Source organism: Poromitra crassiceps, assembly GCF_964638095.1.
Source record: "Poromitra crassiceps genome assembly, chromosome: 1".
In the NCBI taxonomy this organism is placed as follows: domain Eukaryota; kingdom Metazoa; phylum Chordata; class Actinopteri; order Beryciformes; family Melamphaidae; genus Poromitra; species Poromitra crassiceps.
Window position 1 is genome coordinate 93820716 of NC_139623.1, and position 24109 is coordinate 93844824.

The following is a 24109-nucleotide window of genomic DNA, read 5'->3' on the forward strand; positions in this document are numbered from 1 at the left end:
TGCCCGTTATGTTTACTGTAAAGTGAAGAGCCATACATTTTGGAATTCAACCCTTATCTACATTTCTTTCTCCATTAGTAATTAGTGAAATGCCTGGTCCCTGCTCATGTCAGTGTTAAGTCTGGTCCCTGCTCATGTCAGTGTTAAGTCTGGTCCCTGCTCATTAGGGCTGGCACGGATCAGAAAACCCACGGATCGGATCGCGTGACGGATTTTGAGCCACGGATCACGGATTTTTCGGATCAGCAAAAAAATATATAGATCAGATTTTTTCTCTCAAAATTAGATTTTCAATTAGATTTTTTTAATACTATTATAATTCTCTAACCATTTGTTGCCCTGCACAGCTCAAAAAATATTTTTTTCTCATAAGTGACACAATGTATGCTTTTACTCTGAAGGCAGGCAAAACTTCCTGTTTTAGGTGGCACTGCTATGCCTAACTTCGTGGCTGTTGCTTGCACCAGTCACATGACACGGGTACAGACCTACAGACCAGACCAGGTCAGTCTGGAAATATAACGTTGATGCTATGTTAAGCTACTCAGTGGCCCCACGTATTGTTTTGTTGTTATGTGTCCTAAGGCAACATTTCACCGTCCGGTGATAATGTGTTTGTGAAACGTGTGCGCGTGTGTGTGTTGTGGCTCTCGTTATATTGTGCAGCGCGCAACACGCTGATCGCATTCCTGTGCTTTTTCAGAGGTGTTGAAATAAGTTTGTTGTCACGCTGTCTTTAGGAGCCACTAGCCACAGCCTTCAGAGATACTTTACAGCGGCGACAAGGGTTGAGGAAGCTCACTTGTGCTTGCCATGATTATTCCTGTCTGTGTCTGGCTGCGCTGGGCGTTCTCATACACTAACGTTAAACGTTAAATGAAACGAAAGGGGAGGGAGGGGGGGGGGGGGGGTCCGCGGACCACGACGTTCCGAACCGTGTGCCGAACCGTGGGGGCTGATCCGTACGGGTCACGGATTATCCGTGATCCGTGCCAGCCCTACTGCTCATGTCAGTGTTAAGTCTGGTCCCTGCTCATGTCAGTGTTAAGTCTGGTCCCTGCTCATGTCAGTGTTAAGTCTGGTCCCTGCTCATGTCAGTGTTAAGTCTGGTCCCTGCTCATGTCAGTGTTAAGTCTGGTCCCTGCTCATGTCAGTGTTAAGTCTGGTCCCTGCTCATGTCAGTGTTAAGTCTGGTCCCTGCTCATGTCAGTGTTAAGTCTGGTCCCTGCTCATGTCAGTGTTAAGTCTGGTCCCTGCTCATGTCAGTGTTAAGTCTGGTCCCTGCTCATGTCAGTGTTAAGTCTGGTCCCTGCTCATGTCAGTGTTAAGTCTGGTCCCTGCTCATGTCAGTGTTAAGTCTGGTCCCTGCTCATGTCAGTGTTAAGTCTGGTCCCTGCTCATGTCAGTGTTAAGTCTGGTCCCTGCTCATGTCAGTGTTAAGTCTGGTCCCTGCTCATGTCAGTGTTAAGTCTGGTCCCTGCTCATGTCAGTGTTAAGTCTGGTCCCTGCTCATGTCAGTGTTAAGTCTGGTCCCTGCTCATGTCAGTGTTAAGTCTGGTCCCTGCTCATGTCAGTGTTAAAGCAGCTACGAGCAACTTTTTCGATTGTTATTAAACAGTATAAATTTAATATCAATGCATCACATCTTACCTCTAATAGTCGACGAGACCAACGCAGAGTAGTCTCGCTTGAACCCCGAGTGAATCGGCCAGTGTTAGTCTGTCTGTAGCCAGGGAAGATCAGGAAGTGAAATGAAACTGTTTGCAGCAGCCACTTCGGCCATAACCACAAAATAACTTCCAAAAAACCTGTTAGAATATAACGAGAGATGTTCGCGAGAGCATGCGTGGCGTTCACATTGTTTATGTTATGTTGCTAGGCAGCGCGAACGGGGTAGGCAGGCAGCTGCGTTTCACTTCCGGGTTTCACTTCCGGGTAGCCGGTCCGGCGGTAGAGAGAGAGAGAGAGCCCCCTGTTGACGCGAGTTTAGACAGACACAGACTTAATAATCATTAAGGGAGCAATCTCCGATTCACACGGCTTTGGTCTCAGCTACTATTATAGGTAAGATGTGATGCATCAATATTGTAATTATACTGTTTAATAACAATCGAAAAAGTTGCTCGTAGCTGCTTTAAGCCTTAGTAGGGTCATCTGTGGCACTTCCGTGACCGTGGAGAGCGAAGGTCCGTTTCTCAATGGATTTGTCATCTAGGAGGGTTAATAAACAAATTTAGCCGGGGTGTATTTTTAAAAAAGGCGGGGAAAATATTTGAGAGACCAAAATCCAAAATGTCTGCCGTGGAAATGAACTTTTTAATGCTTTGACCTACAATGATGCACAATACATGGTTTCAGAGCTTATTCTGGTCAAGGAATACATATTTGGTGTTTATATAATGATTTGACCTATTTTTGACCTTCAAATCCAAGATGGCTGCCAATTTTGAGGCAGTGTTTTCAAAATCGTCATAGAGCCTTCATATTAGGCTTGAATGACAGGTCTTCTCATGATGAGTTGAATAATATACAGTATAAGTACACAGAAGTAATCTCGGAGGTCAATAAAGTCAATGTTTGTGTGTAAACAACAGTTGCTGATTTGCGGTTTCCCATTAAAAAGGGTAGGCTACTGAGAATATGGTGTCCAGTTCATCCCATCACATTTTCATAATGAACCAAAAACAATTTTGCACTATAGCCTAACATAAAATAGTATTCTGTATGCAAAGCTAGCAAGGTTAGTTGCTTGAGCTGAATTTAAAGGTCAACTCAAAACAAACAATGAAATTAACTTTGAAATTAAAACTGAATCCTAGGCTACTAAATTTCATCAGCACACAGTAAAGGAAACTTGTCTTTGAACTCAGCTGACTGTCTAGTCCTAATCCCTGTTGTGCAATGTCCCTTTTCAGTGAAGTTTTTGTTTTTGTTAAGAGTATGGACTTTTAATCTTGACCTTGTTGGTAGGCAACGGCCCTTTTCCAGTCAAGCATTTTCAGATTAGCTCAGTCAGTCTGTGAAGCAGTCAGTGTCAGCACTTGCGTGAGCTCGCTTTTTCTCTAACTAATGTTAACATTACACACTTTAAGACACTTTGTTTGAGGATATCAACGTTATTCACTAGTCTAAAGATAGTTCTACCATCAAGAACATATAAAACAAATGCAAAAACAATTTTTATTTGCAGAAGTCATCATTGATATTTGGTGTTAGCTAACGTTAGGTAACGTTATTATTTTTAGCTAAAGTTAATGTTATCTGTCTCCACACTTCTGTCAACTGACATATGCATTTGCTTTTGAAAATAAACAGCCTGGCTTGCTTAAAGAGCATGGGGCAGGTTAGAGACCCCAATCAGTCAATGTGTAGGTGAATTATGGAGGAACTTGATTTTCACATTAAGACACTTACATATACACTACAGTGACTTCTGGGGTCGTTTTATTTTTTGAACTTTTATTTTGACATCTTGGACCCCAAAACTCTGACGTCAGTGTAGGGAGTCGCCAGGCATGCCCGTCTGTCCCTCTGTCTGTCATCACTTAGGTCAGGGCTGTCAGTCACACACTATGGATGCTAACGCCGGTTTTCAGGAGGAAGAGGAGGTAGCAAATGTTTATGCACATGCATGTGATGGTCCTCAGGCTAATTTTGACAGTGAAAGAGAGCAGGAACAGCCCACAACGGACCGCGGAGAGAGAGTTGTGAAGGAGCTTGAAAGCAGCGGAGGCGGGCCGAGGTGCGGACTATTCGACACACACACAAGCGAGCGGAGGCGGGCCGAGGTGCGGACTGTAATTCGATACACGCACACACACACACACACACACACACACACACACGCGCGCGCGCAAAAGTGACGTATCACTCGTGTCCAGCCATCTGGCCGAGTTAGAGCCGAAGTCCCGAACACAGTGGGAAAACCTCCCGAGGCTGCTGCTGCAGCGGGGTGCATATTGTCCGGCCAGCCGACCGAGAGGCATGCGAGCCGGGCACTATTAAACAGTTGGGGTGTGTGAGGTGGCTGGCTGTGGAGGTGGCGGTTTCTCCTCCTCCTCCTTTCTCCCGCACAGCAGAGCGGCTGCAGACAGCCCGGCGCGGCCGCGGCGCGGCGCAGAGCAGAGCAGAGCAGAGCAGAGCAGAGCAGAGCAGAGCAGAGCAGAGCAGAGCAGCTCCAACATCGGGAGGAAGGAGCCGCAGCCTCCCCCTCCCTCGAGTGAAGAGAGAGCGTGTCACACAGCGTAGACACACACACACACACACACACACACACACACACACACACACACACACACACACACACACCGAGTGAGAGAGAGAGAGAGAGAGGGGGACTGACGGAGGGCCCCTCCACTCGCTCTTTCCCCTCCCCTCTCACTCCCGGAGCGAGTGAGAGACGAAAAAGAGAGAGAGTAGAGAGCGTGTCACCGCGCAGACAGCAGGTACACACACACACACACACCGAGTGAGAGAGAGAGAGAGAGATAGAAAGAGTGTCACGCAGACAGGCAGCAGCAGCAGAGTGGAGCTGACTTGTTATCTGCATGCAGGAACCTGGCGACACCCGACCCAAAACTCACTGACAACGACTTACTACAGGCAGCTACTGACTAAATATATACTAAAAACTAACTAGTGATTAACCTACCAACTAACCGACCGACTAACTGGCTGACTGATTGACTTTGACTAGCGTAGTACCTGACCTGACTATCTGTCCTGAATATGCGACTGATTTGACCATGCAGTGGGAGGGGAGAGGGAGACACGCACGCGAGAGCCACTCCCCACTCTGACGTAGCAGGCTTTTTCTTGTCACAATAAAAGTCTGTTATTTCCTTCTGAAAAAGGAAGGTGTTTTTCTCCATATTTTTTTTCTAACTTTTTTTTTTTTTTTTTTAATGATGCATTAACTTTTCAAATATACATAGGGACAAGGTTAAGTATACATTTAGCAAAGGAATTACCCTGCTCCATGCTCTTTAAGCATAACTGAAGATTAAATAGAATTATAAAACGGCTCTCTCAAATCAAGCAATCTGATTGGTTCACAGCCATTGTATAAATCCAATAACCCACTCCAATAACCCATGGCCATGGGTTATTGGTTGCCATGGCAACTCTCTTACTAAAAGCCTTTGGTTACCTCAAAAAAAACAAATGGAGACAGCTGTCAGATCCTTGTGAATCGATCTTCGCTTATAACTTTACTAATACTTCGCAGAAAATTATGTTTTGTACAAGAATAAATGCGGGCTAATGTCTTCTTTGCAAAAAAAAGGCTGTTAACCCCGCATTTAACCCCGTAACGTTAGTTGGTGTCGGGCTTTGCAGAAAGCACTCAGCTTCTCAGCAAGCGCTGAGAATGCAGCGCTGCGCTCGAGCTGCCTGTCGGCTTTCCAGAAAGCTCTCAGCTTCTCAGCAAGCGCCAGGATTGGCCAATGTCAACTTCAGTCTCCAGAACGATCCAATCAAATCACCCGCACGTTCTTGCGGTCCCGCCTTACAGTAGTGTTTCAACTGACTCTATCAGAATACCATGCCAGTCGGACTTATAGTATTATTATTATTATACTTGGAAACCGTTTTATAAAAGCAATATAGCACTCGAGCTGCGTGGTGTTGTGGCATATATCCCGCTGATAAGCTGTTATCCCACGAGGCCGCAGGCGTGCCCGAGACATGCGGACGGGCACGCATTCCTTCAGCGTTCACATCGTCCCAGGTGGGAATCGAACCCACGACCTTCGAGCTGTGAGGCGATAGTGCTTACCACTTCACCACCGTACCTCCTTTTATATCCTCAAACAAAGTGTCTTAAAGTGTGTAATGTTAACATTAGTTAGAGAAAAAGCGAGCTCGCGCAAGTGCTGACACTGACTGCTTCACAGACTGACTGAGCTAATCTGAAAATGCTTGACTGAAAAAGGGCCGTTGCCTACCAACAAGGTCAAGATTAAAAGTCCATACTCTTAACAAAAACTAAAACTTCACTGAAAAGGGACATTGCACAACAGGGATTAGGACTAGACAGTCAGCTGAGTTCAAAGACAAGTTTCCTTTACTGTGTGCTGATGAAATTTAGTAGCCTAGGATTCAGTTTTAATTTCAAAGTTAATTTCATTGTTTGTTTTGAGTTGACCTTTAAATTCAGCTCAAGCAACTAACCTTGCTAGCTTTGCATACAGAATACTATTTTATGTTAGGCTATAGTGCAAAATTGTTTTTGGTTCATTATGAAAATGTGATGGGATGAACTGGACACCATATTCTCAGTAGCCTACCCTATTTAATGGGAAACCGCAAATCAGCAACTGTTACACACAAACATTGACTTTATTGACCTCAGAGATTACTTCTGTGTACGTATCCTGTATATTATTCAACTCATCATGAGAAGACCTGTCATTCAAGCCTAATATGAAGGCTCAATGGACGATTTTGAAAAAACTGCCTTTTAGAGCTCAAAATTGGCAGCCATCTTGGATTTGAAGGTAAAAAATAAGTCAAATCATTATATAAACACCAAATATGTAGTACTTGACCAGAATAAGCTCTGAAACCATGTATTGTGCATCATTGTAGGTCAAACCATTAAAAAGTTCATTTCCACGGCAGACATTTTGGATTTTGGTCTCTCAAATATTTTCCCCGCCTTTTTTAAAAATACACCCCGGCTAAATTTGTTTATTAACCCTCCTAGATGACAAATCCATTGAGAAACGGACCTTCGCTCTCCACGGTCACGGAAGTGCCACAGATGACCCTACTACCTGGTCCTCCCTGCTCATATCAGTGTTAAGTCTGGTCCCTGCTCATGTCAGTGTTAAGTCTGGTCCCTGCTCATGTCAGTGTTAAGTCTGGTCCCTGCTCATGTCAGTGTTAAGTCTGGTCCCTGCTCATGTCAGTGTTAAGTCTGGTCCCTGCTCATGTCAGTGTTAAGTCTGGTCCCTGCTGCTCATGTCAGTGTTAAGTCTGGTCCCTGCTCATGTCAGTGTTAAGTCTGGTCCCTGCTCATGTCAGTGTTAAGTCTGGTCCTCCCTGCTCATGTCAGTGTTAAGTCTGGTCCCTGCTCATGTCAGTGTTAAGTCTGGTCCCTGCTCATGTCAGTGTTAAGTCTGGTCCCTGCTCATGTCAGTGTTAAGTCTGGTCCCTGCTCATGTCAGTGTTAAGTCTGGTCCCTGCTCATGTCAGTGTTAAGTCTGGTCCCTGCTCATGTCAGTGTTAAGTCTGGTCCCTGCTCATGTCAGTGTTAAGTCTGGTCCCTGCTCATATCAGTGTTAAGTATTTGTTTTGGTGAATTAGGTCACAAACACTGCAATACTAGAGTTAGTGGGCCATAGGCTCAATCCCCACTGTGTTAATTCGATTGGTGATAGTGACTTTAACAGATGTTTATTGACATGAAAATCTTTGATCGTATCATTTAATCATTTGCCAATATGTATACAAAATGACAAAGAAGGTAACGCTTACATTTTTTTAAATGTATTATTGCGCTGCCAAAAGGCGTGGTGAAAAATTTGGGTGCACGGTCACCTAAATTATGTGCTGGTGCACCTAGTGTAAAAATGTAGTCTGGAACCCTGTAAAATACATGAAATATGTTACAATTTAAAATATATTAAAACTAAATACCGGTAATTAAAACAATTTGAAATAAAATTATCTTTACATAAAAATAAAACATTTGGAAACATTTGCCTGTCCCAAACATGTAAAAAAGAAAAACCAGAAAAATAGAAACTGCACTGTGTTACAGCACATAGAAGATGGCTCAGACTGCAAAGTTAGTTACATGTCTGTCCAGTAATACAATGATACACCCCGTTTATTTCTTTTGTAGTGACAGATGGCCTTAAACGCCACACTCACGTGACGCTTCTTGAGAGAGAGGTGAGGTAACGTGCATCTGCAGACTTTATCGAGGGACCATGAAGGCGTCATGTGACAGGCTAGTTAGAAGCCTGGAGGTGCTGCTGCTGGCAGCTGCGACAGTGTTTTGCTGCTATCGACCTTGTTAATCTCACTATATTCTTCATCACAGCGGGTCATTACCCACTGTGCACTTAAACGTGCACTAGTTCTGCATAAGCACCTGCAGCTCTCTCCTTATTTTACTGACGTTCTCACTAAGCACACGGCTGTTTACATGCGTTTCTGAACGGCTAGCTAGTTATTAGCATAGCTCGCTGTTAGCGATCATGGATGTTCTCTCTCTCCCTCTCGGTAAGATGTTATGTTTGTGAACCTTGCTGCGCATAACATTACTTATTTGCGGGAGTGCATGGGAGAAGTCTCCCACTAGTGTTGATGCCCAGTGTGATGGCAGAGAAACGTGTTTGCTGCATCGCGTGTAACGTTAGTTTAGAGGAGGCTCACACACACACACACTCAAAAAGACGTGAAAAAACAATAATAATCGCACACTTTTGCGGTTATGTAATCGCACGTGCGTCTTCCATAGCCACAAGAATCAAATGCTCTAGTCTACACTTTGAGCTTTTGCTCTCTGTTACGGGATCATGTCTATGTTCCCCGGGTTCTATATTCCCCGTTTTTCACTAAGAGGGTTCTATGTTCCCCAGGTTCTATGTTCCCCGCTTTTCACTAAGAGGGTTAGGGTTAACCCTAACCCTAACCCAAAGAACCCTTTTGCTGAAAAACGGGGAATATAGAACCCGGGGAACATAGGGATGACCCCTCTGTTACTACTGATGCTCACACAGCTGCACTTCACATTTACAAGCCACCTGTCATGTCATTGCATTTAGTGGGCAAATTAGGAGTGTGTTTTTTGAGAGGCGATTATGAACTCAAATTAGATTTTACTGTTCTGTTTTTCCGCAACACAAAGCTTTTGCGCCCTAAACCCTGTCATGTGCTTTACACTAAGCAGCTTGTTTACAGTTGTTTACAACAGTTAATCACTTCTTGTCAAATGTGGCTGCTGCATCTGGCAATAGGTGTAAACAACCCTTCATTTGGTGTGTGTGTGTGACAGAGTGGGAGATGGTGTGTGTGTGACAGAGTGGGAGATGGTGTGTGTGTAGATGGGGTGTGTGTGACAGAGTGGGAGATGGTGTGTGTGTGACAGAGTGGGAGATGGGGTGTGTGTGTGTGTGTGTGTGTGTGTGTGTGTGTGTGTGTGACAGAGTGGGAGATGGTGTGTGTGTGACAGAGTGGGAGATGGGGTGTGTGTGACAGAGTGGGAGATGGGGTGTGTGTGTGACAGAGTGGGAGATGGTGTGTGTGTGTGTGTGTGTGTGTGTGTGTGTGTGTGTGTGTGTGACAGAGTGGGAGATGGTGTGTGTGTGACAGAGTGGGAGATGGGGTGTGTGTGACAGAGTGGGAGATGGGGTGTGTGTGACAGAGTGGGAGATGGGGTGTGTGTGTGTGTGTGTGTGTGACAGAGTGGGAGATGGGGTGTGTGTGTGTGTGTGTGTGTGTGTGACAGAGTGGGAGATGGGGTGTGTGTGTGTGACAGAGTGGGAGATGGTGTGTGTGTGTGACAGAGTGGGAGATGGTGTGCGTGTGTGACAGAGTGGGAGATGGGGTGTGTGTGACAGAGTGGGAGATGGGGTGTGTGTGACAGAGTGGGAGATGGGGTGTGTGTGTGTGTGTGTGTGTGTGTGTGTGTGTGTGTGTGTGTGTGACAGAGTGGGAGATGGTGGTGTTTGTGACAGTGGGAGATGGGGTGTGTGTGACAGAGTGGGAGATGGTGTGTGTGTGTGTGTGTGTGTGAGTGACAGAGTGGGAGATGGGGTGTGTGTGTGACAGAGTGGGAGATGGGATGTGTGACAGAGTGGGAGATGGTGTGTGTGTGAGTGACAGAGTGGGAGATGGGGTGTGTGTGTGTGTGACAGAGTGGGAGATGGGGTGTGTGTGACAGAGTGGGAGATGGGGTGTGTGTGTGACAGAGTGGGAGATGGTGTGTGTGTGTGTGTGTGTGAGACAGAGTGGGAGATGGGGTGTGTGTGACAGAGTGGGAGATGGGGTGTGTGTGTGTGACAGAATGGGAGATGGGGTGTGTGTGTGTGACAGAATGGGAGATGTGTGTGTGTGTGTGTGTGTGTGTGTGTGTGACAGAGTGGGAGATGGTGTGTGTGTGACAGAGTGGGAGATGGGGGGTGTGTGTGTGACAGACTGGGAGATGGGGTGTGTGTGACAGAGTGGGAGATACAGTAGGGTGTGTGTGTGTGACAGAGTGGGAGATGGGGTGTGTGTGACAGAGTGGGAGATACAGTAGGGTGTGTGTGTGTGTGACACTTAAGTCTGGATCATGTCAGGCTAGAGAGAGCAGGATATTTTCAGGTTTTACCTTTTTAAACACGAGGGGTCTTTGTTTAGAAACAACTGGATATGAGCCGTTTTTTCTGCCAGTGGGCGGGGGGGGGGGGTGGCGGTAGCATGTATCGATAACAAGAAATGTGATAGGTAACAGTTACCAATTTTTAACCAAACTCCATTCAAAAACATGCCGTTTTAACAGAGGGTGCATTCCTGGCATTGTGCCAAAAATGAGGCAGTCAAAATAGTGGTCGCACCGTCGTCGATCACTGTGGGTGATTTATTTTACAAGTGGCATTCAAGTCATATCTGACTAGTTTTAAATGTATTTCTCCCCACAAAAGTTAGTCTAGGCCTATGTCTCACTTTTTCTCGATATAGGCTATCAGTCAGTCAGCTCCTATCCTGTCTACGCAGTATGGACGCACAGTTTTAACGGAGTCCATTCCGACAACGAGGGGTGACAATGTGCCAAAAATGAGCGCGATTGATTTGATTGATTGATCACTAGGCCTATGTCTCACTTTTTCTGACATGGATCAGCAGCGCAGCAGTAAGCTGTCTCCTCTCCTCGTCCTCGGTGTGATGCACGGACCTGCCTGCCTGCATAGCCGAAGCGCGTTGGGATCCCTAGCTCTACCAAACAATTCAAAGCCGTTTGCAGTAGTTAGAGAATTTTAGCAAAATGCTTGGACCATCTGTGAAAAAATTTACTACCAATAGCTTTCTTCACCAATGTGTTCTTATAGGTGTCTAGAATCACCTCTCAATTAGTGCAAACCAAATCCTTGTGGAAAATCCTGGTGACTGATTATACACTGTGCTTTACATAACAATAACCAATATACCAATATCATATGGTCAGGGAGACATTTTTACTCAAAAATAATGTTTGGAATGGATTCAGCACCCCTGAAAACCCCTAGTTAGACACCCCACAAGTTCATTTTAGACTTTTAATTTTTATCATATTTTTCACCCAAGCCCTCGGGGCACCTTAACTTTGATTGGCTCTCCAGGATTTTCCACGAGGATTTGGGTTTGCACTAATTGAGAGGTGATTCTAGACACCTATAAGAACACATTGGTGAAGAAAGCTATTGGTAGTAAATTTTTTCACCGATGGTCCAAGCATTTTGCTAAAATTCTCTAACTACAGCACTTGAGGAAACCGTGAGTTTGCTCGTTTAATTCGTTGATATAAGCGATTGCCCGAACAATTCATTAAGTAATAAACTAGTGAACGTGAAGTGCCACCACCCGCCCACTCAGACATGATCGGGATTATGAGCTGCCAGTGTTTAATAGCAACCGCTTTTCCTATTATGCGGATGTTACACCGGGGACCGAGGTGAATAGATACGGACTCGCGGGAGTGCGCGTAGGCCGGCTAATTGTTGTTTAACATGCAGGCCAACCGGCTAGGAGCGGGTTATAATACGGATTCCACTGCATGTTAAGAAGTGGATAGAGTGGGAGATGTGTGTGTGTGTGTGTGTGTGTGTGTGTGTGTGTGAGTGTGTGTGACAGAGTGGGAGATGGGGTGTGTGTCATGCTTGCGTGCGTGACGTTTTGTTTTGCTAGTGTGTGATTGGCAGATGGTAATCATCCTCAGAAGGCAGGCTTGATTATGAGTTGCCAGGTTTACGTCACAGTGTTTTTAGCATCATATTTTCCTGTGTTTATACAAGGCCCTCAGCGTAACATGGTTCCTGCTACAATCAACAGCAGTGAGTGGACTGTTCAGTTCCAACAGCACACTATTGCTTCGTCCAAACTTTTGTTTGCCTTGCATTTTCCTCTTCAGTCAAGCACATTTGTTTTGTTCCTATATTTGGGAGCCATTTCAAGTTGACAGCCTTTGTTTTGTCCTGATCAGGCACAATCATCCTCAGGAGTCTTTCCATTCATTTAGTTGCACCCGCCTCCACAACAACTGGAAAATTGCTCCCCCAGCTAGAAAAATGTCAATACAATGTAAATTCATCCATGCCTCATTGCTCAGTTCATTCTCAGTTCATTGCTCATTCTGTCCCCCAAAAAGCCCAGGTACAATTGCAATTAACAGCAGAATTGTGCACATATGATAACTTGAACTTGAACTGTACTACATACTGGAACTGATCTTGGAATGGACCCAGGAGCAAACCCATTAGGTCTCAGCTCCCAAATGACCCTCACATCTACCAAAACATGTCCTCTTCCTATCCGTGTTATTTTAGAGGCCTTTGGTATGTTCTCTCTCACTCTATCTTGTATCTTTTTCTCCATTCTTTTTCCTCCAACATCTTTTAAGTTGACACTTCATCTAAGGGGTGAATGTACTGTAGTAGCATGGAAAGCTGCCAAATCTCAGCAGGATTTTGTTTTAGGATAACCAACAAACATGACTCTCTCCTTCCTTCACCCCTTCAGCACCAGGGCTTAAAATTCGGCGCGGGATTGCGAGAATCGCGCATATTTTTGCCAATTCCCGCAGATTTGTAATTTATAATGCGGGAGAAGTCCCGCAATTGTCTGCGCACCAATGTCTATAATGTTAAGAGTGGAACGAACGTTTGCTGAAAACGGACGACTGGTCGGACACATTAGAGGGCGGACTGTTAGCTGAAGTTACCTCAGGAAGCGGTGTAGCCTCCCCGCTCGGCAAGCAGCATATTTGTTGTGACCAAATATCCGTGCATTCAAAGCACTTCATACTCCCAGAGCTGGCGTAATCCATATAGAAACCCTCATGTTGTACCCGAAATGAAACTTCCAGGTTTTGTGTCGGTCGGTGGCTCTGAAAACAGCCGGCTAACGTTGCAGTGGCTAACCGGAGCTAACGTTAAATTGCATGTAGGGTAAGTCTCTCTATAACCCATAATATCTGTCGTTTCACCTTTGATTGAAAAACGCTTCCACCTGATTAAGGAAAACATGTAATATGTTATGTAATAATATAATAATATAATATAATATAATTTAATAACAGACAGATAGCCTAAGGGTTTATAGTGGGACAGACTTCCCATGCCTGCCCATTCACTTCAATAGAACTCTCCCCAATGCCAAATTTGTTACAGCTTTGCCAGTAACATGACAGTAAGAAAGACAGATGTAGTGAGCAAAGATGGATGATTTAACTGTAATATTCCAGAGCTCTCACCTAAACAAATCTAACTGACATCACTATAGAGAGCCGCAGGAATGAGTCCGTAAGTATTCTTCAGTGAAAAAGTCTATGGGGTTTTAGAATGGAGATTTCACTTAAAGTCGAACTGAACCCGTTCGTTACTGAAAACATAATTTGTCTGAGATGACAAATTGAGAGGCAGGTCATAGTATCATGTCCATGATTTGATTTGACAATTCTGTCGACTGGCTTTGGCATTGGTCAATCATGGCGTGTTCCACCCCCAAATAGAATGGGATTGAGCGTGTTGTCGTGCTACACGAGTGGGATCCGCGGAGTACCAGACAGCCAGCTGCTTCGTGCGGAGCGAGCGGACAATCCGATGCATGGGTGCTGCCCGCCCGCCTGGAATGTCCGAGGGCAGACCCCTGACAACAACGCTCTCAAGTGCGCGCCTTTTACGCTATTTCTGTAAATACGATATCCCTGGAATGCGGGTTTTAACGAGCCAGTTACATTTCTTTGCATTCTTAGAGATTATAGTTTTTGTTTTTTGTTCATGTTTCTAACAATTGGCCAAGTTAGTAGTTAGTTTATGGGATAGGAATTCTGGCAGATGACAGGTACTAGGCGCCATTTTCTACTTCATTTGGAAGATAAAATTATCCTGAAATGAAGATTTGATTGACAGCTGCATGTCGTGATATGATTGGATGAAATGGGGTAGAAATTTGATAGTACTAGCTAGGTGACGTCAGCAAACTGTACATTACTGTTATCAATGAAATCTTGAAAAATGAACTTTTGATGTGAAAAAGTGTGAAAAACTAAAGAAATTAGATTTTTGTGATCTTTTTTGCATACATTATTAAATAGGTGCACTGCATACCCAGGTATTTGAACTAAAAGAAAAGTAATTTTTGGGTTCAGCTCGACTTTAAATGCATTAAATAAGGTCTGTGGTTAACAAAAGTTAACTTTTTCTTTTGAAAACGCGAACCTGGGTTCTGCATGATAATCTTCACAAACGTGAACAACTTTTATAGTCTATAGTCAGGCATCTTCGAACAAGTGAAAGAATAATAATTAGCTGCCGTCAGCGGCCAATGTTAAATTTCATCCACAGTTCAGACTTAATTTTTCATTACAGCATTGGTTATCGCTACCTGCTTGGTAGCCGACGAGTTTCCGGACTGAACGTGTGCCCCCTCCTCCTGAACGGTGCGCTTTTATAACAACTTTTATAGTCTATACAGTCATGCATCTTCGAACAAGTGAAAGAATAATAATTAGCTGCCGTCAGCGGCCAATGTTAAATTTCATCCACAGTTCAGACTTAATTTTTCATTACAGCATTGGTTATCGCTACCTGCTTGGTAGCCGACGAGTTTCCGGACTGAACGTGCGCCCCCTCCCCCCCGAACGGTGCGCTTTTATAACAACTTATATAGTCTATACAGTCATGCATCTTCGAACGAGTGAAAGAATAATAATTAGCTGCCGTCAGCGGGCAATGTTAATTTCCGCGCTGGCTTCATAGATTCAACCAAAGATATGGCCACTGATATAGGCCTAAAAGTACAAGTCTGTGCATGGCCCCGGGGGGCTCCAGTTATCCTTATTGCTCTAGGTTTATAGATGAATGATGCTGTGTTGAATATTCATTCATTCATTCAGCACAGAAATGTATCAAGTGCTTTCAGCTCCTTGTTACTGGACTAGTTTTATAGGGAAATAAAAAAGGAAAGGAAAAAGATCGGTCCGGAACATTTCAGGCTCAGAATGTTTTTATGCTTGAAGCCCTGCAGACATCTGTAGCTTGTGTGTGGGGTGTGTGTGTGTGTATGTTTCCACACCATGGGTTATTGCCATGGTGTAACCAAGGACACGGAAACACATACACACACAGGGGAAGGGACAGACAACCAGCCAGCAAGTTAGACCTCAGTGGCAACGGTGTTCTTCTAAAAATTTAGCAGACATTCTTTCTCCACCTCCCTCGAGTCGTCACCCCTCCCAGATGCTGCACAACACAGATTTACTATGATCACAGGGAGGATGCTGCAGCAAGCTTTGGCATTTTATCTGAGTAAATCATTCCCTGCGTCAGCTTCCAGATTACAAACCTCTCTGACGGTCCTGTGCATGAGTGTGTAGGCCTTAGAGCACAAACCTCTCTGACGGTCCTGTGCATGAGTGTGTAGGCCTTAGAGCACAAACCTCTCTGACGGTCCTGTGCATGAGTGTGTAGGCCTTAGAGCACAAACCTCTCTGACGGTCCTGTGCATGAGTGTGTAGGCCTTAGAGCACAAACCTCTCTGACTGTCCTGTGCATGAGTGTGTAGGCCTTAGAGCACAAACCTCTCTGACTGTCCTGTGCATGAGTGTGTAGGCCTTAGAGCACAAACCTCTCTGACTGTCCTGTGCATGAGTGTGTAGGCCTTAGAGCACAAACCTGACGGTCCTGTGCATGAGTGTGTAGGCCTTAGAGCACAAACCTCTCTGACGGTCCTGTGCATGAGTGTGTAGGCCTTAGAGCACAAACCTGACGGTCCTGTGCATGAGTGTGTAGGCCTTAGAGCACAAACCTCTCTGACGGTCCTGTGCATGAGTGTGTAGGCCTTAGAGCACAAACCTGACGGTCCTGTGCATGAGTGTGTAGGTCTTAGAGCACAAACCTCTCTGACTGTCCTGTGCATGAGTGTGTAGGCCTTAGAGCACAAACCTGACGGTCCTGTGCATGAGTGTGTAGGCCTTAGAGCACAAACCTCTCTGACTGTCCTGTGCATGAGTGTGTAGGCCTTAGAGCACAAACCTCTCTGACTGTCCTGTGCATGAGTGTGTAGGCCTTAGAGCACAAACCTCTCTGACGGTCCTGTGCATGAGTGTGTAGGCCTTAGAGCACAAACCTGACGGTCCTGTGCATGAGTGTGTAGGCCTTAGAGCACAAACCTGACGGTCCTGTGCATGAGTGTGTAGGCCTTAGAGCACAAACCTGACGGTCCTGTGCATGAGTGTGTAGGCCTTAGAGCACAAACCTCTCTGACGGTCCTGTGCATGAGTGTGTAGGCCTTAGAGCACAAACCTCTCTGACGGTCCTGTGCATGAGTGTGTAGGTCTTAGAGCACAAACCTCTCTGATGGTCCTGTGCATGAGTGTGTAGGCCTTAGAGCACAAACCTCTCTGACTGTCCTGTGCATGAGTGTGTAGGCCTTAGAGCACAAACCTCTCTGACTGTCCTGTGCATGAGTGTGTAGGCCTTAGAGCACAAACCTCTCTGGCGGTCCTGTGCATGAGTGTGTAGGCCTTAGAGCACAAATCTCTCTGACGGTCCTGTGCATGAGTGTGTAGGCGATGGTCTTCCCTCTCAGCTTTTGATTTTAAACCTCTTTGTGGCTTTGTTGTAGTTGTGGAAGTGGAAGACTCTCCGAAGACAATCTGTGTGTATTGGCTCCACTTCATTTCCTTGGATGTGTACACATTACCCCATCCTGCTGGGCAAATGAGTGGAAAAGCAAAGCTTGAGGAGAGGACTGTCTGAAAGAGAGATCTATTGTGGTGTGTTTTGGTTAACACTTTCAGTGCCACGGCCCTTGGGCAAAAGGTTGCTTGCTGTGCCACATAGGCCGCAATGCATTTTAAAACAGTCATATAATTTTTTTAATAATTACTATGTAAACACTGAACACGCACAAATAACGATGAGACTCTCTTCTATCACCTGCAAAAAAAAGTTTATTGATCCCATTTTCCGTTCTTTAGTTATGAGCCGGAGAAGATAGCTTGATTGAACGAAAAACATACCTTTTTTTCTACGAGCTGAGATAATGAGCCTTTTGTGAAATTAAACATTTCAAGCACATCTCTGACTCTGAAGCTAATTTTCTGATGTCTGGGTCTGTCTGGGTGAAGTGTATGCTGCTCTGCTGCTCTCCGTGCTCCCCCCCCCCCCCCCCCCCTCAACTGCACACGCCTCCTGGGTGTGTCTTATGTGTCTGGTGGCTCTCAGTCTCTGCTGAGTTTGCTGCGCACACACAGTGAATGGTGCGCGACATTCAGCTTTTTGGTTCCGCGTGTGTTTGTCACGGGCTGGCATGCTTCCAGTTCGGAATAATAATGCTGATTATGTGAATGTGCTGTTGCAGCGTACATGGAAGTGCTCAGTTGTGACAGCGGATGCTGCTGCTGGGGGCACAGCTGGCGTTGTGCTCGTTTATGGAGGCACGTCGATGCATACGGACGGATGCAATGCGATTTCCTCATTTTCACCAGTGACTATTTCTGTGTGTTTGGCTCCTTTTTCTCTGATCAGGAGAGTGCTGTCGCCACCTAATGGGTTTGTAAAATAGGTTATCGACCTCCAATAGCTACAATATTGTTAGAGGCGACGTAAGAAGCTTAGATCGACACCCCCCCGTCAAAAAAACAATTTGGAGTTATGACGCCATTTGGCGTCGCTGGCACTGTACGGTAAATTTCTAATGACGCCATATGGCGTCGCTGGCACTGAACGTGTTAAGAGTTCTGTGAATGGTGTTTGCTGCCTATCTGCCTATCCCATCTCTATCCATCTGACCTGAAATGGTAGGCAAGCTGCATGCAATGGCTAGCATAGCATAGTTTCTTTGTTTTTTCCCTGCAGCTGTGTGCTGTTGTAGAACACACAATTGCTCTCTGTCTCTCTCTCTACCTTTCTTTGTCCTTTGTTTCTCTTGCCCTCAATGTATCACAGTGTACAGGAGAGCTCTGTTTGCATATTGGGCTCTGGAGAACACACAATAAGATGTGAAATTCTCAAGACGGCTCAGAAGCCATTCGTGCTGATATTATCATTGTCATTATCCTTGTGACTAGAGCCATATGATTTCCGTTTTATTTTTCCCCAAATTCTGTTTATTTTTATTTTTATTTAGGGGTTAGGAGCGATATTTTATCTTTTTTTTACGACTTGGCTCTCTCAGACAGCCTCTTTGACATGTTTCTCAAGGTGCCACAATGTACAAAGGGTTAGCACTAGAACTAGCAAACTCTTCCACACAATTCTCATACAATGCACCTCAGTAAATGAGAACATAACCGTATCATTCTCACACAGCAAGTGAGAAAATTAAGAACTTTATTTCAGCAAATGTACTTCAAACACTCTCTCTCTCTCACACACACACACACACACACACACAGCAACAAACAATTGTACTTCAAACATTCAAACACACACATACAGAGCATGTTGATGTCCATTGACAACTCACATACACCTAATGTGAAGGTTGTGCCTGTCTCTGTGAATTTTGATTGATTGATTGATTGATTCCAGTCTGCTTCTGTATGTGGTTTTGATGGCAGCAAGTGAACAGAAGCCTTTCTCGCACAGATATGTGGTTACAAAGGGAAGGAGAAAGTGCACATCTTTGTCAGACAGGGCAGGGTATTCTATGTGTTGTTTTATCCAAAAATCCAACAACTTTCTGAAAGCAGGCTTCAGTGTTTCGTCACAAGACAACTCTATTAAACTCTCCTGCTCAGCCCGCACTGTTGCCTGGGCTCTTCCTCTGTCTCACCGCAGCTGAATCCAAACCTAATGTAACTGGAGTTGTATTTGCGCACTGTTTTGCGTGTTTGTTTGTGGATTCCCCACTTGCGCTGCTGACGGAGCCACTAGCAGCACATGTGACACTCGGTTCAGCGCTGCTAACGCTAATAGCGTTATCACTGGAAGGCATTGTGGCTGCAAACCGCCCTTGCACTTCTGGCTTGTGCGCTTGTGCTCATTTCACTGACCTGTCCTCCTCGTTCACTTGTTGAACTTCATTGCTGTGGGACTCCTCCACACGTCTCTTTCCAGTTCGTTTTCAGCCAATTTCACAACATGCCTGCTTTCTTGTAATCAGTAGCTTCTTGCTTGTAACGTTAGCAGCTAATTGTGTATGCGCAACAGGTAGTAGTGTCCGTCAGAAACAATTTTTTATTTTGTTCCTAAATCAAACAACTAAAAACAACAATGTGGAAGTTATTTTAAACCCCATTTAAATTCTCAAGCTTATTTTCAGTAATAGTAGCCTAGTATTTTGATAGTATTACTGTAGGCTACATGTTTTAAAGTTGGGTTTATTTCACATAAAAAAACTATGAGATTCCATGGATCCCTCCAAGTACCACCAGCGCAAGTACTACCGGTGGTACGCGTACTTTTAGGAAGTTTGTGTGAAGTTTGCTGGATCTTAGGTAAGAATCGTATCGGTTAGAACCACAGAGATGTCTTTCAGGAACTTATTGGCAGATAGCTTACGGATTAGGTTATAGGGCCGGGTCCGGACCGCGGGCCGCCTATTGGGGATGGTTGTGACAAGACCTGTCAGAGTGGTCTCTTTGCATCAATGCGGTCCTCCTCACTTCTCTGCTTTGTGACTGACAGGCTGATAAGCTACGCAAACCTGCACTCACTGATCGCCAGCTGTGATATTGACTGACCAAAAATGTCAGGAACTAGCAAGCACTGTGGAACACTGCAGTATTATATAAACTGAGCATTGGAGAAACGAAGGAAATTAATTGCATCAAATTAAGTAGTGTGTTTAGGTTAAAGTGTAATCATTTTTATTATCGGAGATATGATATTAGTGTCTAGGGCTGGGCAATTATTCAGTGTCCTTGTAGTGAAGGCAGCTCAACGGGACAGTGTTTTTTTGTTGTTGTTTTTTTACAATTTGACATCTTGGCTGAGTGTCTCTGGTCTATTTGTGTCATATGTATGTGAATGATGTAGAGTAAGAGAGATGTCTTTGCTGTTGTGTTGTTTTTCTGCCGCGTCACTCATCTCCTTATATGTGTGTCCTTGAGTGTAAGACGTCATTATGAACTCAAATCTGGACGCACACAAGCACTCAGTATGGTGTACCTGCTGGCTGCCTGCAGCTGGGCATACTGGCAGGGCTCTTGACTAGATACTAAAGCTGCTTTCACACATGTTTGGAATTCAGGAGTTATCTAGAGGCCATACGGGTGGCTGTCATGTGTGAATGTCTGCATGCGCCTCATGCGCGCTCCCGCGGAGCCTCGTCCTAGCCGGAGGCAAGTGTACCCCCAGCCGTAGTCGCAGAAGCGTATTGTCCCCCCCCCCCCCCTCCAGAGCTCCGTGAGTGCATGAGGACAGAGACGATCGTGACAGATTATTATTATATAAATAGTCGATGTGAAAATGAGCGAGCAAAAAACACATGCCATTTGGTTTTCAAATGAAGCTCAAAACTGCTCCGTGTGCGACAGCCAACATGTTGCGGATTGCTGGATTGAAAGGCTCATGGCTCTGATCTGATTTCATGTCTGCTTCGCACAGCACACACATTTAATAAGCATTTTTGGACGCGAGGGTCGTCCCGCTTCCCAGTATTGGACATCGCTAGGTAGGGTATCTGGATCTGGTTGCATTCATGTCTTTGATTTAACGTTTACACAGCGTTCGCGCAAATTCCAAGTAACGTCAAGTCAGGCAGTATAAAACGAAAACTTCTGGGTATAACCTTCGCAATAATGGCAATTAAATAAAGTAAATGCACGTGTAATGTTTTTTTGTGTGTGTTTCGAAAGATACAGAACGGTGATAAACTGGAAGAATATCTGCTCCCTTCGAAAAGTCAATTTTAACCCGTAGTGAGTCGACATTCTGATTTTTTGTTACTAAGTAATACAACATTTATTTTATTTTGAAGGTAAAAACGTCTAGCTTCCTGTATTCTGTATAATTCTAGTAGGTTTGAGGCATTTTAGGACTGAACATAGCAAAGACCTGTTTTGTTTGTACTGCTTGCGACTCGAGGAAATCGATGCATCTGGGCGTGAGTTGTAGGGTTGTTTAATTAATTACTTACTAACGTTATGCGCAAACGATTATATGCCGTGAACGTTAGGCAGTTATCGGCCATTATGTATTTTTAGTTTTCACAACTGTGTGGTCATGCCCAAATTCCCCCACCCCCACCGCCCGCCCCCTCTCTACTTTACAAACTCTGCGGAGGTGCTACTCATGTGTGAATGCAACATGCCTCATGTGTGAAAGGGTACACTTCACCTATCATCCGGGGCAGGCTCAGTGGGGGGCAACCCTGACCTGATCCGGAGTTCATGTGTGAAAGTGGCTTAAGTTTTATCCTCTTCTCTTCCATATGTTTATAAGAGCAGCCACCATGTTCCAAACTGTCAAACGCAATGAATAATGTTCCCTCTTTTTCAGATCTCAGGAACGTTTAGAATTTATTGTCCTTTGTAGACTCTGATGGAAAACATGATAAAGCTGCTGTTGTCCGCCAATGGAATGTTGAATTTCCAGTTTACTAGGTTACTTTGCAGTTTTGTGTTTAACTTTGAAAATGACTGTCTGAATTTAAAAACGATTACTCCACATTATGTTGTCTTTGTGACTGAGTGGATTTTGAAGTCAAATATTAACTAATATATTCTCTCTGTCTTCCAGGTTCTGTTGCATGTCTGTTTTGCAATAAGCGAGCCCCCACCCCTCCGCCAAGATCCGGCTGTTAGATGTGACCACGAGGCTGATCAGGAGAAGCCACCATGTCTTAAACACCGACGGGCCCTCCGGAGCCCTGTCCCCCCATCCTGGCCCCCCTTCCCCCTCCCCCGTCCACCACCTCACCCCATCCCCCAGCCCCATCCCGCTTCCAGACCTCTCCACTCATGTGAGGGGCAGGCTCCCCAGCCCTGGCTCCCCGCTGGCTCCCCCCTCCCCTGCCTCCGGAGACATGAGCCTGCAGAAACACCAGCAGCTGGGTGGTGGTATTGGAGGTGGGGTGATGGGCTCTGACCGGGACCTGCAGTCTACTGCGTCCTCCATCTCCCTGCCCTCCGTCAAGAAGGCCCCCAAGAAGAGGCGGCTCTCCCTGGCCTCTCTTTTCCGACGGCGAGGCCGGGAGCCAAAATCTGGGCGCCACAGGTCCCGAGAGCTCCAGCATCCCGGAGGGCTGGGAGGGGTGGATGGCATCGCCAGCATCGAGAGCATCCACTCCGAGATGTGTAACGACAAGAACTCTGCCTTCTTCTCTGTAGCTGGGCCCGGGGCTTCCTCTGCTGCTGCTGCTCCTGCTGCCTCCACCTCATCTGCCTCAGGGCCTTGCTCCACTACCTCCTCTTCCTCCGCCAAGGTGGGTGGTGGAGGCGGGGTGGTGGCAGAGCTGTTGGAGTGCCCGCTGTGCCTTCTGCGCCACTCCAGGGAGAGCTTCCCTGACATCATGACCTGCCACCACCGCTCGTGCGCTGATTGCCTGCGCCAGTACTTGCGCATTGAGATCTCAGAGTCACGCGTCAACATCAGCTGCCCCGAGTGCTCGGAGCGTTTCAACCCGCACGACATCCGCATGATCCTGGGTGACCGGGCGCTGATGGAGAAATACGAGGAGTTCATGCTGAGGAGGTGGCTGGTGGCTGACCCTGACTGCCGCTGGTGCCCCGCACCAGACTGTGGGTGAGTCAAATTGAATACCTAGATGCATGAAAACACACAATGAACATCTCAATTTGATCATCCATACTATAATGACGATAGCGTCTGTCTCTCTGTCCTTCGCGTATCTCGAGAACCGTTGGTCAGATCGACTTCAAACTTGGGGGGGTGTAGTGTAGTGCCCTGTTTCCATGGGATTCGGACGTGAAACACGTTCGATATTTGAATATTTGTCTTCAGTTCTGCTCCTTCGAGCCCTAAGCCCCAGCTTTAAGTAGGGTCGTTGACACTAACTGAGAAAGTAAACACAGGAACGACCCTGTGTTTAGGGGGGGCAGCATCCCTCCTCAGGTTCCAATTAAGAGCAGAGGGTGAAGAAATCTCCTATGTATGTGCCTGTCCAAATATGCATTTACAAGTCTGTCATGAATACAATCAAGGGGAAATAATCAGTAGAGCTCAGTGATCTTAGTTAAGTGAGATTTATAGGAGTTTTTTATGTGGCTATAATGGTAGGCTATAATGAGTCACGCATTCAGAAATAATATCCTCTAGGGCAGGGATACTCAACTTGCTTTGCCCGGGGGCCACTTTTATGAAATCATAGGAGGCCAGGGGCCAGTTAATAAACAAACAATATACATTTTTCTGTAGCAGATTGTAGTTTTTTGGGGTGTCATCTGGAGTTTAGTCTGACAATGTTGTGCACACCAGATAGTTAGTTAGGTTAAGTTAGTTAGGTTAAGTACATACATAAGTGCCTGGGTAGCGAGCAGACAGCGGTATTTGACAATTTAACTGGAGCTCAGCCAAACTTTATTTCACATTAGTTATTATTGTCAATTAGATTCTAATTCACAATGAAAACTAATGTGAAATTATTAAGAAATGGTCGGGGGGCCACTCTGCACGGTGCACCCTGTCGCGAGCCGCATCTGGCCCCCGGGCCGCAAGTTGAGTATCATTGCTCTAGGGCCACGCCACTTCCGGGAACCCCCATCCTGTGTAAGTAGGGTTCCCAGAGTAAAACCTGGCCATTTCCACCACTGCTTATGGATGAGCATCATCTGCTGCATGCCATCGAGAACCGTTGGTCGCATCGACTTCAAACTTTGGGAGTGTGCCCTATTGTGCAGTGCAGTGCCCTGTTTCCGTGCAATTCGGCATAGCGCCACTGGCAACATAAAAAATGCTGTTTATCTCAAGAACCGTTCGTCCGATCGACTTCAACTTTGGGGAGTGCGCTT

The 24109-nt window shown here is 45.6% G+C and overlaps 1 protein-coding gene across 1 annotated transcript in view; it reads left to right on the forward strand.

Annotated features, from left to right (window-relative positions):
• The window catches only part of LOC310786364 (E3 ubiquitin-protein ligase RNF19A-like), an 82612-nt gene that overhangs the window by 19180 nt on the left and 39323 nt on the right, over nt 1–24109 (forward strand). Inside the window, exon 2 of the mRNA XM_083647566.1 lies at nt 21879–22883. Within this exon, the coding sequence (XP_083503692.1) occupies nt 22165–22883 (719 nt within the window). The 5' untranslated portion in view covers nt 21879–22164. The remainder of the gene's footprint in view (nt 1–21878; nt 22884–24109) is intronic.